The sequence below is a fragment of the Lactuca serriola genome, chromosome 6 (genome assembly GCF_051521515.1).
Source record: "Lactuca serriola cultivar US96UC23 chromosome 6, Lser_US96UC23_V15, whole genome shotgun sequence".
NCBI classification, from domain to species: Eukaryota; Viridiplantae; Streptophyta; class Magnoliopsida; order Asterales; family Asteraceae; genus Lactuca; species Lactuca serriola.
In genome coordinates, this window is record NC_136413.1 from 29,890,561 (window position 1) to 29,911,296 (window position 20,736).

At 32.5% G+C, this 20,736-nt stretch overlaps 1 protein-coding gene across 1 annotated transcript; it reads right to left on the reverse strand.

Annotated features, from left to right (window-relative positions):
• Positions 1-546: 546 nt before the first annotated feature.
• Positions 547-2,041, reverse strand: LOC145060171 (RNA-binding protein involved in heterochromatin assembly dri1-like). Its single transcript, XM_079007884.1, has 4 exons — positions 1,988-2,041; positions 1,432-1,854; positions 821-937; positions 547-719 (listed from the first exon to the last, which is right to left on the reverse strand). The coding sequence occupies exons 2-3, from the start codon at positions 1,848-1,850 to the stop codon at positions 847-849; spliced, it is 510 nt and encodes a 169-aa protein (XP_078864010.1). The 5' UTR covers positions 1,851-1,854; positions 1,988-2,041; the 3' UTR covers positions 547-719; positions 821-846.
• Positions 2,042-20,736: the final 18,695 nt, after the last annotated feature.

A 20,736-nucleotide genomic window follows, 5' to 3' on the forward strand; every position in this document is an offset into this window, starting at 1 on the left:
TAACATACAGAACTTGGAATGTAACAATCAAATTAATGTTTAAATTTCCCATGGGTCTATGACTGATATTTCACATCCCATTACGTACGTATACGTACTCTAGTTTGGCATGCATAGATTATATATTATATTTAAAATTTTATCACAATGGAAGATTTAGGGGACACATGTTGGTTACTGGAACCAGAAGTAGCCCCATAATTTTAATAAGTTCTTGTACGTACATGCATTAATTAGTATTTAGAAGTTAGCACACTAGAATATGTACGTATCAGGTGGTGATTCAAATCAATTTAATCATGTAATTAGAAAGGGTATTGTTTTCTTTATTCTAACACTTGTGTACTTTTTTAAGTTATAACATGTGAAGAAAAAAACGACCCCATAATATTAGATAAACCCCATCCCCAAACAACACGATCTCAAGTAAGAAACTCACATAATAATGAGGAATTAATCAGCCATATAACATGAGTTGTAGTAATTAAATTAACCATGATTCACCTAAACTCCTAGCGGCTCGAAAAGACCATTACTATTGAAATAAAAAAAAAAAAATAAAACAAAAGGAAAAAAAAATCAAAGATAGGATTGCATATTATGATATGGGCAAAAAGGGGGTCAGTTTAGAATTTCCTATCAACTGGATGCTCTTCATGATTCTGTCTGATCGATCACTTATCTCTCTTCCTGTTTGGTAGATAGCAAGTCCATGATACCTGAAAATTTATATCATACGAATATTAATTTAGATTTTGTGTCTTATATATTTAACATTTTATAGATTGATATCGATGAGAATATAAAGAAAAAGCCTTACCCGGAACTGGAAATGCCGCAACCTGCTTAATAAGGAGACTTGTTACCCGATTCCCGAGGTGCGTTGCACCTAAAACATTCCATTCTGCTTGCAAAGTTGTGCTCATTGCAACCAGGCCTACAAAAATCAAGTCACTATATTATGTACGCTGTAATAAATTTATAAGTTTAGTCATGCACCCATAAACTTTATTTGACAAATGTTTTTCTAGTTTTTGTATCTCATCTACCTCATGTCTAGATAAGTCCAGATTTTCCAATATAAACTGCCAAAAGAATTGCATACCCTTTAGGGATAATATAGGTCCGAAAATGGTCTAGATAGTATGTTTAGGATATATAAAGTGGATATACAAAATAAAACCTTGAAAAATGCGTGGCAAATAATTGGAATTGAAGTCTTTAAATGTAGATAGAGTTTAACTCTACATGTAAATAGCGACAATTTTGGCATGATTGTGGACTTGGTATTGTCATAGACTCATAGTCACATGATCTTAAGTTATTAGTAATCCTAACGTAGAGCATTTATCCATGCATGAAATATATGCAAATGATGTGAAAGTGTAAAGTGTTAAACATGTTTATATATAGGAGACGAATCAATATTACCTGCCGCATATCCAGTCACCGGACTTCCACCCTGAACGGCTGCTGCCACCACCTCCACCACCACTTCCTCCACCAAACCCGAAACCCCTGCCACGTGACATATCACCATCAAAAACGCCACCACCACCACCACCACCACCACTACAAGCTAAGTCATCCTTGAACGCACCACACTTGAAGCAGCTCGAGCGGCTAGCAAAGTTGTGAGCCCCGCAGTTGCCAACATTGCAGTACCAATCACCCGGTCGGACATCTGGGCCTGTGAAGCCAAATGCTGAAGGGCTGATGATACTTCCTCTACCACCAAACACACCACCCCCACCACCATACCTCGTCTCCCCACATCTTTGGCAAGAGTCCCTCCTCTGGAAGTTCAAGTGCTGGCATGACCTGCAGTTCCAATCTCCTGGCCTGCTCATCTTTCTACACCACAAAACCAAATGTTGAGAGAGAGAGAGAGAGAGAGAGAGAGAGAGAGAGATTTTAGATCAAGTACATGTATACAATGTGTGTGTGTGTGAGTGTGAATCGATTAGGGTTTCTAGTATAGTCTTACCTTGTGATGGATAGGAAGTGTGTGTTTCTTTTGAGGGATTCCTGAATACGGTGTGGTGGAGGTGGTGGGCGAGGGTTTATATATATACATGCAAAAAGGCCTCGAAGTTCGAGGAGATTCGGGCAGCTGTAGTTGAAGCTGAAGCTAAATCACCTTTCTCTTTTTAATATTCTTCCCTTGAACAACGGAACTTATAATCTACACTTAATATTAAACAAACTACTATTTAATATTATTGATACACCCTTATCTTATATTTCAAAATGTACATTATTTTTTTTTATAACAATAACAATCTTTCCGATACAGGTAATACCGTCGGACCAAACACCTATTTATTTGTTTACTAGTTTATATCCCGTGGAAACCAAGATTACAAAATTAATTAAGTTTTTTGAGTGAAAATTCAAAGTTATTAATCAATTAGTATTTTAAATAAATTATTAATTAGGAGATTTTTTAGTTATATAAAACTATAATTATTGATTTTAAATAAATATGTGAAATTATATCACTTTATAATTTGTATTAATTTTATTTTAATGATATTAATTTAATGTAGATAGAGTGGAAAATTTAAAATTTAAAATAATAATCAATAGGTTGACATGTGGCAAGTATTAATTAGTACACATAATATGGTGACACATGGCAAAAGAAAAATAAAATATGCATTAATTAAGATGTTTAATAAGATGACACATGTCAAAAAGAGAATAAAACTATTCTTTTATTAGAATAGGAAGATTTATAAAAATTTATGAAGAAATAAATAATCAATTTATATATGTTATTTCTTTATAATATAAACAAATATATTATAAACATCAAATATATTAATACCCACAAATATATTATAAACAATTTATATATGTTGTGATTTCAAACAACACTATCGTCTCACATACATGGTTCATCCTAGCCGGACAGGAGTGGCTATACTATGTTGCACGGAGTAGCTCGTATCACCCCCATTTTATCGTATAAAATGTAAATTTATTTTAATTTGTTAAAATTTGTTTGAAATTTGTTACAAACCCGTCACGAATCCATTGGCAGTCCATCATAAAATCGGATAATTATGAATTTAGTGTAAATTCGTCGGTTTATTGACAAATTTGTGACGGAAAATACCTTCAAAAATGAGTTTTTTCTATTAGTGTCACCCCTAAAAAATTTGTGCAAGCCATGACTTTTCTTTTTGGATCCGTCACTGTTAGCCAAACCATCTTCATTGCATGATCGTTAGAGGTGACTCCTAAGGCCATGTCATATGACGGTCATAGCGGCAGTCTTCCATGATTGTAGCTCGAAACCAAGTTAGGAAATCACAATCAACATGTATATCCGAGCTCTCGATTCATATCCAATCTTGAAGACCCGATGACTAAACGTTAGGATAATATTTGTTCATATATATATATATATATATATATATATATATATATATATATATATATATATATATATATATATATATATATATATATATATATATCAAGGTTTACCAACGACGTGTCATCGGTTGATATCGTCGTTAACCATCATTATTGAAAAGAATTATTAAAAATTGTGATCATGGCACATCGTCGGGATAGGTACACTCATAACGACAACATGTGTCGTTTGAAGGCAAGTAGTTTCGTAGAAAATTGTTCAAAGTGTATTACTAAAACATTATCACTCCATCATTTGCTTGGTGAGATATATTGGGTTACTCTAGCAATGGATGAAAGTGGTATTGTTTTGGTTGCAACAATTCAATTAATTGTTGACTAATTATAAGAAATTTTAGATTAGATATAGCTTTCATTGTACATGTGAAATTGTAATATGTGGATTCCTTTTTACACTTAGGACTCACACCATGTGTATAACCATATTAGGCGAATCCACACGCGTTGCTCGAGAATAGAATTATATAGTTAAAATAATAACTTTTAGCAAATTATTATTTAATATTTCTACTTTGAAACAAAATGTTAGTAGTAAAACAAACATATAATTAACATATTAGTTTTATTAAAAATTATAGTTTAACTTTTAAGTCATTGTGATATACAATTATTTGATAATTTTATAAACTGTTTAAAATTGTGTAAATTATATATCAAATGAATGATAATATAACGGGTAACAAAACGTATAAGCAAAAATATGAACTACAACTTTTAGTATCATAAAAATAGAAAAACATCTATTATAACATTTGTATTAAAAAAGATATATATATACAACGAATAATAAAAAATATGAAAAATAAACACTATAACTTTTAATAACATAAAACACTAAAACATCTATATAACATTTATATTAACTCTTCATATTTAAATCACAAATCTCTTCAATTATATTAATGTTTTTAATGAGCAAAACTTTACAACCTTATAAAAGAAAGGAAAATAAAAAGTTATTAGTGATTACTAATTAATAATCATAAGTCAAAAACTCTTAAGTTGTAACTAATAAATATACATAAATTAGAAAACTCTTGAGTTATAGTGTGAGTTTCAAGTGAATGAGGTACTTGAAAATGTATATTTATTATTATTATTATTATTATTATTATTATTATTATTATTATTATTGTTATTATTATTATTATTATTATTATTATTATTATTATTATTATATTCGTCTAAATAATTGGTTTTGATGCATCATTTTAATCTCTTCAATTATTAAACATAAAGTTCGTCTAAATAATTGGTTTTGATGCATCATTTTAATCTCTTCAATTATTAAACATAAAGATATTTAATTATAAATTTATAACATACATAGGTGCATATACATATTAAACAAATCACATATAATATATATATATTCGTAAATGTCATATGTAATTCTTATGGTAGTAATATGGATAAATTACTTTCATATGAATAACATATTATGATAAGTCTATCATAATTACATATCAAATGTTCAAAATTATGTTATCTTTTAAATATTGACTTTTAAATATGTTGTATAGGATAACCCAACAAAAAAAAATAGAAGATAAACATAATCAAAATAGAAAACTACAATCAAATAAATATGATCATTAGGTGGTTGAATATATAAATAAAGATGTTACATAAATATACATTTAAATCAAAAGAAAAAACTAACATTTGTCAACCTTGCTCAAACAAAAAAACCTATATCCATTTTTTGAATCTTCTTTCTTCATTTAACACCATTCAACCATAGAAACTTGATGACAATTCTTCACTAACGTGCAATCAAAATATTTTTCTTGAAAAAGAAGAATCAGAAAGATATTCCAAGCAAAATATTGATGTTTAGAGAGTCACATTCAAGATTGATTAATACACACAAATCACATATAAAGATTAAATGAGAAACTGAATATAAAGAAAGAATAAAAAAGCTTCATTTGTTTTGGTTGAAAGAAAAAATCATATTACAATTAGGGTAAATTACACCATTCGTCCCTCGTATACATGCCAGAAAGCATGTTTAGACTTTATTTTCAAAAATTAACTTGGACCGTCTCTCGTTTGTTTAAAAGTTGCACACTCCATCCCTGATACGTGGTTTTGTTGCAAATCTAGTCCATATAAGATATGAAATGACCATAATGCCCTTTATTTATTTATTTTCTAATTATTTTTGATTTATTTAGTATTATTAATTATAAATTATATTTAGAAAAAAAAAATTAACGACCCTTCCCCTTATTTATCTTTTCTCTCATTAAACCTCACCCTCACATTCTAGGATTTCGACCAGCCATAAAACCCTCAGCCTCCAACATTCCGGCGACGTTCAGTTCAACAATTTCCGACATATATGGAGGTAGCTTCCAACGATCGGGTCGATGGGAAGGAGGAAGGTTCTGGTGTCTAGATCATCTTTTCCCACCTCCACACTCCATCTTAAGAACACCCTTCTAGCAACACCAAGAACAACCCATCACAAATTTATGTTTCCGATGAGAGGCAAAGAGGAGATCGGAGGAAACGGGTGAAGGTTTAGTCTTCGAATGATGCCCTTCCCAATTGTTTCATTGAGCAGCTTATCCCTATTTCTTCGTTTCCCCTTCTCCATCCTTCCTAAATCGATTTTGATTTTGTGTTTCTGGTTGATTTGGTTTCGATGTATTCTTCTGGAAACACACACTTGTATTAGTTCAACCCTTAAGCAGATATGAATTTTTACCAAATCAGGAAAAATCACCACCATGGATTTCCCTCTCCTGTTAAAGAACTATGATGGTTCATCACATGATATCGGGAATAAATTACGGCTTGGTACATACGAATTCTCGAAACTCAATTTCCTGTCAAGCAATTTGGCAAATCAAATAAAGCTATGGTCAGTTGGGTATATTCTTTTGTTGAAGCTCTATGAAGAGAGCAACCCCGACATGTACGACATGACAAATCTAGAAAAATCACCACCATGGATGTCCTGATCGATTTTGTTTCAATGGATTCTTCGTAGGGTGGGTAATATATGGAGAATATGATGGCCATAGTCGAATCTTATTGCAGGTTTTAAGGGTTAGAGATGATAGTGATGATGGCAGAGTTGGTGAAGGTGGCGGTGATGGGGTTTTCGTTGGCGTAGGGATCGAGTGAGAAAGAAGGAGATGAAGGCAGAAGAAATTATATGTTTTACTCGATAGGAAGAAATGGAAGGGGGAAGGGTGGGGGTATTTTGTTTGTTTATTCTTATTTTTTAATAAAAAATTATATATAAATAAAAGAAAATGAAAAAAAAGAAATTATTAAGGGCAAAATAGTCATTTTATGTCAATAGGGATGAAACATGCAAGTCTAAAAGAAACGAGGGACGGTCCGAGTTAATTTTTGAAAATAGGGAGTAAACACGCTTTCTGGCATAACCCATTTCTTCAAATCATCATATTTGGATCGTGAATGCTTCAATTATATGAAAACTATTGAATCAGAATATCTTCAAATCCTTCTTACATGTAAGATTTTATATAACACAAAATACACAAAAGATTGGCCTTTTTATAGTAAACTTTTCACTAAATGTTAATTAAACATAATATAAGTTATAAAACTTTCGAGTGTTAAATCATAATTAAGAAAACTTTTGAGTTGCATTAGTTAAAAAAGGGGGTTTCAAATGACTGTGGTTTGAGGAAGTTAAAAAGAGGATTTCAAATGCATGAGATTCAAGAAAAAATGTTAGTTTTATAAGTATGTATGATTGCTCCCCAAGTGCATGTTTGAGGCATTTAACCTAGTCTACTACAACTCATCGGCTTCTAATGTCATTTTCTAATATTCTACTAAAATCTTATCCAACATTAAACAATATAGTAATCACACATTAACTTTTTTAATAGAATTCAACATCATATATAACTACTCTAAAATAAAAATGATAACTAATATGTTTAACGATAATAATAATAACTAAAATTCTAAAAATTCAACATAGGTGTAACAAAAGCTACATGTTGAAGTTAATAACAACCTACTTACAATATTGGCAATATACTCAACACAAAGATATCTTGATTGTCTAAAACCTTAGCTTACTAAGTCGTAATATGCATATACTTAGCTGGGACTTACTGTTAACAATGAGCTCTGTAACTATAAAGCTATGTACATGTTTTGCATCAAAAAATCTATATAATTTGACCCTAACACACATACACATACATACATACAAACAAACACACACACACACACACATATATATATATATATATATATATATATATATATATATATATATATATATACACACACACACAGTAGATGTGCCCCCACGCAAAGAGTTATGACCCAAAATTATGAGGTAAAAATTTTATTTTTAATTCAATCAAAATAGTAATTATATATTAAGTCAACAATCAACATCCTTTTTATAAATATTCAAAAGTACTCTATAAGAAAATAATTATCAGAGTACAACCCCCAAATCATCATAACACGGAAACATGGGTGGATGTGTGGCGATCAAACCGGGCCCTTCCCTTTCGAACCAAAAATACCTGAAACCATAACCATAAAAACCGTAATCTCAAAGCTTACTGAGTTTCCTCAAAATACCACATACCATACATATCAAACACATAATGGGCCCCGCCCGACATACAGATATGCCAATCAACACACCCCGCCCTAACTCGCATAACGGGCCCCGCCCACTGAGTATAACAGGCATCGTCCTAACTCGCATAACGGGCCCCGCCCAAGATACAAACATGCAAGTATAACAAGTAATAGCATACAAAATAACATTTCGGCCCCGCCCACTAAGCATACAAACACGTACACATGTAAGAGTCACGCAGACATATAGTACTCTAACATAATAAACCCAAGGTCGACATTGGTGCCTCCGACTCGCTAAACATGGTGAGGAAGACTCACCTCAAGCTGCCAAATATCTTAAATAAAAGCTCGGACTGTCGATCCGGAAAATCCCCCAACGCTAGCACCAACAAATAATACCAAAATAATAATTGGTCAACAACCCATAGCTAGAATCCAAGTCCGATTGTTCATAACTCAGGGTAAAAGTGCATTTTACCCTTTCCTCACTTAGCCTAAAATCTAAGGCCCACCAATAGCATCAGAAGCCCATTATGGTCCAACTTCCTAATTAGCCCAAAATCCATCTTGGGCCTAATCCAAGGAGGCCCAATATTCCTAAAAGATAACAAATATCCAAATAAGCCGAAGCACCAACAAGTCCCACATAAAGAAAACTAGGGCTCAACAAGGCCCAAAATCTCAAAAACCACATCTCACGTCATGACCAGCCTTGGTCACGTCGTGAGAGCTCACTCAGTCAGATCCCAACTCATCACAATTCAACCTAGCCAACTTGGTCAAAGGAAAGTCAACGGGGCTACCCTCACAGCGTGAGAAGCCTTTCTCACGTTATGAGCCCTAAGCAGATGACCAAAAACGGGACCAAACGCTTCTCAAATCATGAGACCTTGTGTCTCGCATCGTGAGAACAGTCCGAGGCTAAAAACCAAACGTTTAAGTCCTTAATCCATTAAGCTTTCAATCCTAGCTCTTTCAAAAGCTAACAAGGACTCCAAAGGCTAATAAAAATGATTACTTGATGGACATGCCTGCCCCAAGCATGTCCTAAACCCATCTTAGGTCAAAATGACAATAAATGGCCCTAAACTCAAACGAGATTCATAAATTTCAAGTACACTTCAGATCCATAAGACTAAATCATAGAGAATGACTCATTGATTCATAAAGTTGCGAGCTTTATGGATCCCAAGCATGCAATCCCACATAAACATGCAAAGATGAGCTTGGAACTTAGATCTGTCAATTTGAGCTCATAAAGATCGGATCTTTGACACTTACAAAGGTCAAAATTGTGCACAAAATGATAATGATAAAGCCTACTTGCTGAACCAACACTCTAGAACCTCTTCTTCTTCTTCTTCTTCTAGCCACCAAAACACTAAAATGGATGCAAAATCACCAAGATGGATTAGGGTTAGGGTTTTTCTGAGTTAGAGGAAGGTGGAGGCTAAGAAATGAACCCTAAAACCAAGTTAAGGGAGATTAAATATGTAGGAAACCATAAAAATTTGTGGGCTTGGGCTACAGCAATCCTCATGTCATGAGCTCTTATTGCTCACGTCGTGAGCTCAGTCCCGGATGGAATCTTCATGCGGCCCTCCTCAGGTCGTGAGCCTCCATGCCTCACATCGTGAGGACACCTTTTTCTCCAAAATCTAACATTTTGACCCTCTAAAACCCTAATTGATTCATCCAAGAAAACGAATGTTACAACTCTCCCCCACTTAAATTAGATTTTGTCCTAGAAATCACTCCTTACTACCTCCCAGCCACATCGGACAACTAGAACATTTCTTCCACTACCCCTGAAGAATAACCATTACTATTCCGCCTGAAATCTAAAATTTTAAACCTTGTTTGACTCCCTAACAGACAGCCCATGGTGAAACACTGACATTATAATTCCACTTTTTACTCCGACTGATCATAACACTTCCATTCCTTGATTATGTTGTTGTTTCCATAGAAAACAAAATCACTGACCGATCCTTGCTGCTGAAACGATACGCTACTGCTAAAATTTTGAAATCTCATAACTTGCCAAACCTACACACAAGCAAAACCATTCCAAAGCACAAACACAAAGACCTTTTCTACCATCCGAACTGAAAACATCCCTTTTTGACCCTGAACCCTCTAGTTGATGCCCTTGGCACCTGTCGCATTTAGACTTGCCACACATATGCTCATGTGCCCCTTCATCCTTCATGCAAACATTACGGCCCCTCGGGTTCCTTACACTAGCCATGGCAAAATCCACCTGTTCAGATCGCCGTGTCGGACCATGAGACCGCTTCCTCTTCCCCAATCGCTTATCTGAACCAATCTCCTGCTCCTAAGTTACCTCGACCATCCCATAAATCTCTTGACCATCCAAGATCTGAACCTCGAACCTGATGACCAATCTATCAGTGACACGACCAATTATGTTGGGTAACCACTCGCGAAACCTCTGTGGTAATCCAATCATGGGATCGATCCTCCTAAAAACTTGATGCATAACCCACCTCCGATCCCATATGATAAGAGCTAGTAGTAGGATCATCCTTCCCGAAGGATTCTGGAGCTCCACAAGCTTTGAGCCCCAGATAGGCCCGCAATTGCCCTGCTGCAATCTCAGTCTGAAAATCCTTGAGACGACCATCCAAGAGTTCTAAAATCCCCTCCTTGACCGAACTAAAGATCATAGGAGTCCATTCCAAAATACCGCAAGTAATCTCTAACAAGATGAACGCCCGCATGCGCTCATCGATCGACCCAATACCTGCACCTGAGCCTAAATCCAGACCCGAACCTCCTTCCTAAGTGCTCATCACCATTCTGAAAACAAGCATACAAGTGATCAAAACATATCCAAGAATCCTCATCCCACAGGCTTCCTAGATTCTCCAAGACTCTCCCCGATTCGATTATGGATCTGGTGCTTTCACTAGTAAGGGCCCAATACTATCTTCCACACCTATCCATACTTTCCTCAAGAATCATCATGAATCCTTTAAGTCACCTTCTCAAACTGATACTCCAAATACACTCTAAATTGCGCCACCAACCAACTGAAGCACTTCCTAGGCTTCCCTAGGTTTCCAACCTCACCCTGCCATCAGCTGTGGAAGAACTCCCCATAATTGTTGGATTAGGTGTCTAAGCCTATACCTATAATTTGTATATACTTGAATTGATAGTAGCACAGTCCTTTTGGGTTGTCCTCAAAACTAGCAACTGGACATGATGACTTTTGGAGAGAGGTTGAATTTATTATTTAAATAATAAATTAAGATAATTTATTTATTAATGTATTATGAAAATAATATATTAATTAGAAATCATATTATTTAATTAATAGTTAATCATAAATTTATTGAATTAATTAAATTAACTAAAAGTGCACGACTGTTTGACAATTTATTTATAGTTGAGGAAATGGGCTATACAAGCTCCCTAGAAGAGGTTGGACGAAAATCTCTAAGAAGGCCCTAGAATTTTCGTCTAAGGGCTCTTGGATGGGGATTCTTGGGCTGTTCAGTCCTTAAGCTAAGGGAATTAGGGGTTCCTCCTAAAATCCTATTTTTGGCTCTAAGCTACCTCACTATTTAAAGGGCCTTACCCCCTTCACATTTTTGGCCACTTAATTCCTTAGAGGAATAGCCGAAATTCCTATCACTCCTCTCCTCTCTCCTCTCTCATCCTTTTTCTTAGTTTGGGTGTGAACCATTAGAGGCGTGACGCTTGCTCTCAATGTTTCAAGAAGACTAGAATTTCATTGTTATTACTAGATAACAATCAAAAGCATGTTTTCTAACCCTAGATCTAAATTTCGAAAATTACATAGGTTTCCTAGGGTTTCCCAATTGATGTTCAAATGTTGTTTGTTCAATTAGAGAAAACATAGATCGGGAAAATTAGGGTTGCATGCACACATAGGTTTTTGTTTTTTATGCTTAAAACCCATCAATAATGTCAGTTACCCACCTCATGAATACAATCACTTGTAACAAAGCTTAGATAATCCTTCGAGTAAAAGACTTATCCCTACAACGATTAGACTTAAACAAGAGCTACGCAATATGGTCAAATCCGTCACTCTGAGATTATCCAACCTTTGTCACATGTGACTTGACATATTCACTTAATAGCTAACTCACATCACTTAAGAGTTCTACAAAGAAAAAAGCAAGCATCATTCGTGTAGTAGCACTCCAATCCAAAGAATAACCAAAGAACATTTAAATTTCCATACCACAACTCATGCTAGGAACTTCCATTCTCGCTGTCGGTTGCCTTATGCATGCAAATTATACACAAAACAAGATCAAATAGACTTTCAAATAAAAGACTCTACCCTAGGACCACAACCAAACGAGGAACATGAAATAAGGCCAAATCAATCATTCTAGGGCTAAATGATCCTAACCGTATACAATTCTTAAAGCATACACTTAGTAATCCCGGATGCTAATACATTTTTCCCAATCTAGCATCCAATGCTTCCTAGGCTACAAGGCATCACATATCAAGCCAATCTATCATGCAATTCCTGAAAGTATCACTAGTCTTATCCTAGCATGCAAACATTCAATCCATATAACAGATAGACATGTATGAGTATTTTAGGAATCACTTACTTGAGCTCGACCGATTGCATGTATACCGCCCCTTTCTTTTATTAGAAAAACCTTTAATAAAACATTTATTTTAAGAAAATTTGACTAAACCCTCAGTTTGAGTTTAGACACACCCGAGAGTATGTCTAAATCCCTCAAACCAAGGCTCTGATACCAACTTGTAACGACCCAAAATTATGAGGTAAAATTTTCATTTTTAATTCAACCAAAAAATTAATTATATTTTAAGTCAACATTAAACATCCTTTTCATAAATATTCATAAATACTTTATAAGAAAACAGTTCTCAGAGTACAACCCCCATATCATCATAATGCAGAAACATGGGTGGATGTGTTGCGATCAATTTGGATCCTTCCCTTTCAAACCAAAAGTACCTGAAACCATAACTATAAAAACTGTAAGCACAAAGCTTAGTGATTTTCCCCAAAATACCACATACCATACATATCAAACACAAAATAGGCACCGCCCGACACCGGGCCCCGCCCGACATACATATTTATCAATCAACGTGCCACGCCTAATGAGTGTAACGGGCCCCGCCCTAACTCGCATAATGGGCCCTTCCCATTGAGTATAACGAGCCTCGCCCTAGCTCGCACAGCGGGCCTTCCAAACATACAAACACGCAATTATAACAAGTAATAGCATACAAATAACCTTTAGGCCTCGCCCACGAAGCATATGAACACATACACATTCAAGAGTCACACAGAAACTTAGAACTCTAACATAATAAACCCTGTGTTGGCATTGGTGCCCTCAACCCACTAAACATGGTGAGGAAGACTCACCTCAAGCTGCCGAATATCTCAGATAAAAGCTCAGACTGCCGATCCGAAAAATCCCTGAGCCCTAGCACCAACCAATAATACCAAACTAATAACTGGTCCACAACCCATAGCTAGGATCCAATTCTGATTGTTCAACACTAACGGTAAAAGTCCATTTTACCATTTCCTCACTTGGCCCAAAACCTTAGGTCCACCAATAATATCAGAAGCCCATTATGTCCCAGCTTCCTAATTGGCTCAAAACCCATCCTAGGCCTAATCCAAGGAGGCCCAATATTCCTAAAAGAAACCCAAAGCTCCAAATGGGCCCAAGGACCAACAAGGCCCATATACAAAAAACTAATGCCCAACAAGGCCTAAAAGCTAAAAAACCACACCTCATGTCGTGACCGACCTTGGTCATGTCGTGAGAGCTCACTCAATCAGATCCCAACTCATCACGACTCAACTAGCCAACTTAGTCAAAGGAAAGTTAACGGGGCTTCCCTCACGTCGTGAGCCCCAAGCAGATTACCAAAAACGTGACCAAACGTGGCCAACTTTTAAGTCCTTAATCCAATAAGCCCTCAATCCTACTTCTTTAATAAGCTAAGAAGGACCCCAAAGGCCAATAAAAATGATTACTTGATGGATATGCATACCCCAAGCATTTCCTAAACCCATTTTAGGTCAAAATGACAATAAATGGCCCCAAACTTAAAAAAGATTCACAAATTTTAACCACACTTCAGATCCAGAAGACTAAATCATAAAGAACGAATCATTGATCCATTAAGTTGCCTACTTTATGGATCCCAAGCATGCAATCCTACATAAACATGCAAAGAGGAGCTTAGAACTTAGATCTTCCAATTTGAGCTCACAAAGATTGGATCTTGGACACTTACAATGGTCCAAAATGTGTACAAGATGATGATGATAAAGCCTCCTTGCTGAACCAACACTCTAGAACCTCTTCTTCTTCTTCTAGCCACCAAAACACTAAAATGGATCCAAAATCACCAAGACAGATTTGGGTTAGGTTTTTCTGAGTTATGGGAAGGTGGAGGCTGAGAAATGAACCCTAAAATCGAGTTAAGGGGGCTTAAATACGTGGGAAACCCTAAAACTTTGTCGGCTTGGGCTGCAGCGATCCTCACGTCGTGAGCTCTTATTGCTTACGTTGTGAGCTCAGTCCCTGATGGAAGCTTCATGCGACCCTCCTCACGTCGTGAGCCTCCCTGCCTCATGTCATGAGGACCCTTTTATCTCCAAAATCTATCCTTTTGACCCTCTGAAACCCTAATTTGATTCATCCAAGAAAACGGATGTTACAACTCTCCCCCGCTTAAATTAGATTTTGTCCTCTAAATCATTCCTTACTACCTCCTACCCACACCAGACAACTAGAACACTTCTTCCACTACCCCTGAAGAATAACCATTACTATTCCGCCTGAAATCGGAAATTCTAAACCCTATCTAACCCCCTGACAGACAGTCCATGGTGAAACACTGACATTATAATTCCACTTTGTATTCCGACTAATCATAACACTTCCATTCCTTGATTATCTTGTTGTTTCCACAAAAAAAACAGAATCACTGACCAATCCTTGCTACTGAAATGATACACTAATGCTAAAATTCTATATATGATGAATATGTTATCTAATATATATATATATATATATATATATATATATATATATATATATATATATATATATAGAGAGAGAGAGAGAGAGAGAGAGAGATGAATGATAATTCTTGAAAGAATGATAGCCCAAAAGAATTTCATTTCATAGAAATTTCACTGCTTATCATTTTTTCAGAGTATAAAATTAATAAATATTAGTATAAGTTCTTACACTAATGGAAAAAGATAAAGCTCTCACACAAAAGGATACAAATGCATTCATCGCTTAACGAAAAAAATATTGTTTATCTCGACTTAATAAGGCCCCAATAGCGCGCTTAATGAAGGTATGAAGCTATGAAATACAAGTCAAGAATAACAACGAACCTATAGTGGGAAACAACAACCATATATGATCCCTTTCTTTGAGCTCCATTTGAATTTAAGAGTCCCAACATTAGGACCTACTGTTGATCATGTGATTCTTTAGTACGACTAGCTTTAAAACACCTTAAACAAAACCCTATTAATAGGAACCAACCTTTAAGGTAATATAGTATGACCTAAATCAATGTCCAAGCCTTCAAACTTATTATTGACCATTGAGTTATAAGGATAATGAGCTCTTTTAAGCTGGAAACAATCATATGATCAAACCCATATTGTTAAATATTTTTATATTTCACTAATTAACTAATTATGTTTGTATTATTATTTAAATAAATATATGTTTAATCGTTTAATATGGTACATATTTGTTTATCTTGTAGGTGTTAATTATTTTTTTATCAGAAAAATAAAATACATTTATCAAAAATCATAGTTTTGTGTATTCTTTAAATAGAAAATCATGTTGCTGCACAAAAAAATAATTTTTTATTTTTATTTGTTGAAATTTTAGCTCATATTCATATTGTGAATGTTGAAAAATAAATTATATTTACAGCATGAATAATAGTAAGTCGGATTCACATTGTGAATCTTGAAAATCAAATTATATAGTTCATATTCAAAATGTGGATAAATTAAGTTATGACTTTTACAAAAACAATTATAAGTAATCAAAAAGTTAAAATAATATAAAATCATAGAAAATATACTTTGATTTACATGTAAATTTCATTGAATTAAGTTGTAAATAATAAAAATGTTAAAATAGTAAGTCATATTAACATTATGAATGCTAATAACAAAAGTATATGCAGTTCAGATTTATAGTGTGAATATGACCGACAGAGTAAAGAAAAATATTTTTTTATATATCGATATGAATATCTATTTAAAGAGTACCAAAAATTATTAATTTTGATATATATGTTTATTTTTTCGATAATAAATAAGCTTAAATATTAAAACAACTTACAAAACGAAGTGGCTTTTTTTGGGAAAAAATCTTCATTTTTTTATATTAATATAGATGTCTACGAAAAGAGAATAAAAAAAATATGAAATTAGATATATATTCGGTTTTTTTTCAATAAAAAATAGTTATAAAAAATTAGATTTTTGTTTATGATTCGTTGTATGTGCATCTAACCTCTTAATGTGCATCCTTTTTTGCTCATTGTTTATTTTATTCTCAACGGGCCAAGATTGATTATTTGGTTTAAAATGGTTCCTTATATTGTGGGATGATTAATAGAAAATACATAAACCTAAAAAACCCTAGAAATATATAAAAAATACTTTGGGATATCTAATTCTTTTTTTTTACTTTAAAGGCCTCAAAATCGTAATTTATTTAAAAAATTCTTTGAAAAGTTTTTTTTTAAAAAAATTAAAAAATCATTTTTTAAAAATTTATTTCAGCGAATTTATTAAAAAAAATTGTGATTTTTAGCCTTGTAAAGTTAAAAAAAATAGATATCTCAAACTATTTTTTCTATGTATATCTATTGATTTTCTAGGGTTTCTAAAGTTTCCAAAGTTTATGCATTTTCTACTAATCCTTCCCCCCTCTATCTCTCTCTCTCTCTCTCTCTCTCTCTCTCTCTCTCTCTATATATATATATATATATATATATATATATATATATATATATATATATATATAACTTTGTGTATGGTTGTTGATAGAGAAATCTCCAAATTAGTCTAATTATTTTAGTAAATTAACAATTAAGTCTCAAAAAATAAAAATTTACAGTAAAAACCCAAAAACCCGACAAAATTCTTTACTTTAAGCAATTTTGACCTGTTCAGCAGGTTATGTGTCCAAATCGTCAAATTTTCTAAAATAACAAAATTTTTCTACAGATTTCATATATATATATATATATATATATATATATATATATATATATATATATATATATATATATATATATATATATATATATATATATATAATCTTTAAGTATTTTTACGTATTGATATTTTATGTGTTATGTATTTTGTTAAAGTTTTTTTATATAGTTGTTTACGTTATTTATGTATTTTAAATATACAAACATATTTTTTATATCTTTATATGAATTTTTGGGTAGTTTTATATATTTTTATGTATTTTGGTATATTTGCTTCAGGCATTTACGTATTTTTGATGTATTTTTATGGATTGTTTTACATAATTATGTATTTTTTTAAAAGTTTTTATAAAGTTGTGTTATGTATTTTAAATGTATAAACATATTATTTACCAATTATATTAATTTTTTAGCATTCTTACATATTTTATGTATTTTGGTATGTTTTTTCACATATTTATGTATTTTGATGTATTTTTTACGGATTTATATGTATTTTTTAAAGTATTTTTATGTATTTTGGCATATGTTTTTATGGCATTTTTTACATGAATTTTCATTCGACTATTAAACCTTGTAAATAAAGAAAAAAACACTAGAGTACTTCAAAACAAACATTTTTCAAATTAGAGTACTTCAAAACAAATATTTTTCAGAGACCATCATTAGCAATCAATGCAATTTTTGTAGGCAAATTCTTATATTTTTTTTTCTTGAATTTAGTTTGTAAATGATTAGAATTTACGAATAACTTTATTAACGATAAAGATATTTATGAACTTTGTTCATCTACAAACTGAATTCAAGAAAGAATGGAAGAATTACCAACAAAAATGGCGTTGAATGTTAACGATCGGCTTTGGAAAATGTTTGTTTTTGAAGTACTTTATCGTTTTTTATTTTCATTTAAAATGTTTGATAGTTAGCTTACAATAAAACTTGAATTAAAAAATACATAAATATATATATATATATATATATATATATATATATATATATATAAATACATAAAAATACTTCAAAAAAATACATATAAGTACATAAAAAAATACGTTTATGTATTTAAAATACATAAAATATGTAATAAAAAACTACATAATAAACTTAAAAAATACATTAATACGTGACAAACATACCAAAATACATAAAAGTATGTAAAAAAATCTTAAAAATTCTTGTGAATAGGTAAAGTATACGTTTATACATTTAAAATACATAAAAAAACGAAAAAAATAAAATAAGATAAAAAACTATATAAAAAACTTAAAGAAATACATGAATACGTGAAAAAGGATATAAAATATGGAAAAATACTTAAAAATATATATATGCACAAATAAAAATACGTTTATATATTATTTAAATTTTTTGAGAAAACATATAGAAAAATCTTATTATTTTGAGAAAATAGACGATTTTGTCTCATGACCTCGTAACCAGAGCAAAATGAACTAAAGTGAAGAAATTTGTTGGTTTTTGGGCTTTTATATTCGAAAAAGAAATTTTGGACTTAATTGTTAATTTTTTCAAAATAATACTGCAAGATTTTTCTGTAGATTTAATGTTATTGATACGATGCATTCCGATATTTAATATCAATTCCTTTGTTTTTTTGGTTGTAGATTTTTGTTAGTTCTCTATTGAATTACTTTGTTGTAAAGAAAGAGAGTCGGTTAAACTGAGACATGAAAGGATCGAGTGGGCTTTTATATTTGAAAAAGAAATTTAGGACTTAATTGTTAATTTTTTCAAAATAATACTGGAAGATTTTTCTGTAGATTTACTGTTATTGATACGATGCATTCCGATATTTAATATCAATTCCTTTGTTTTTTTGGTTGTAGATTTTTGTTAGTTCTCTATTGAATTACTTTGTTGTAAAGAAAGAGAGTCGGTTAAACTGAGACATGAAAGGATCGAGTTGGATACTTGATTATTTAAATCCCATGGAGTTTGATAAAGCTAATCATGGTGTAGCTTCTTTTAAGGGTTCTTGAGTGCATGAACACAAATGCTACATAAACCAAAAAATTCTGCTTCCATATTCCAAGAATGACCTTCATTCTCACTTTCTTAGAATACGAAATGCATTCATATAATTTTCTATTTCATTGTGATGATTTTTTTTTTCATCTATACGTATAACTTTGTAAGGAGGAGATCCATTCCTTTGCAAGGAAACATCATAAGTTTTGATTCTTGGAATATTTTGACAAAGGAATCCATCAAAAAAATCGTCTAATAGTTTAATTAGAATTAAGGTTTCTAATATATTATCACGCACGATTAACTCCTTTCCATATATTGAATGATATCAATTATATAATTTGAAGTTTGATGTATTAAGACAATGAAATCAAAATTGAGGAAATAAAGTGCAAATATCTTCTAATTTGTTTAAACCCCTAAAAGGTTGGCTCTCTAATTGGATTTTAAAGAGATTTTGAATCCATATATAACTACTAAAATTATAAGCTTTCACAAGCTTAAGTAAACCAGACCAAGATGGCCTACATTAAAGCAAAAGACCACATAATGTCACCTCTAAGCAAGGCAATAAATTAATGTTTATTCAAAGAGCTATGTTTTTTATAGAAAAAAAAACCCTTTGACCATACCCTTATGTACTTAAATTGACTCCTTTAATTCCATATTGAAGAAGAATATGTTCAGTATTGTTTTTGTTCAACCGATATTATTCAGTTTTCAATCTAATATAGTGGAGTTAAGATTTGTTATTAGATGTATGTATTTTATCGTTTCAAAATCATATTCCTAGTGGAGTTAAGATTTGTTTTTACATATATGTATTTTATCGTTTTAAAAAGATATTATTTCTTCAACATAAACTTACAACATGAAAGTAAACATATTATATTTCCAAGACAAATAGTTATGAACCAAGTAATACAAATATCTGGTCCGGACAGATTCAATTTCCAATTCTTCGGAAGTTTTGGCCACCATTTGTAAGGATGTGATGGATTTGGTGAGATGTGGAGACTAATCTAGGATAAAGGCATTAGACCTATCAACATTAGAGTTTTCTATCGGTATTGTAAGCTTCTATCGGCATTAAAGACTTGTATTGGTATTATATTCTTCTATCATTAGTAGAGACTGTCACACCCCCAAACCGGAACGACAGAAACGTTTGGGGCGGAGGACGTCATGTACAGTATCACAACAGTTGTATAATAGTAATCAAAGCAACATCAACCATTGTATTAATAATATAGTGTTTACATTGTATTCGAATCACATATGATTGACCCCAAAAGTAAATAGTAAAGAAAAGACTTGAAGCTACTATGCTCCATCTTCTAGAACATGCGCGAGTACCTGTCTACTAGTGCCCTGAGAATACAAGTGGTTTTGAAAGAGTGTCAACATTAAAGTTGGTGAGTT

Excerpts from the sequence above, each read along its gene's own strand:
- LOC145060171 (XM_079007884.1), bottom strand. The coding sequence starts at position 1,850 with ATGAGCAGGCCAGGAGATTGGAACTGCAGGTCATGCCAGCACTTGAAC. Across the intron at positions 938-1,431 it reads GGTGACTGGATATGCGGCAG|GCCTGGTTGCAATGAGCACA; the intron begins GTAATATTGATT and ends TGATTTTTGTAG.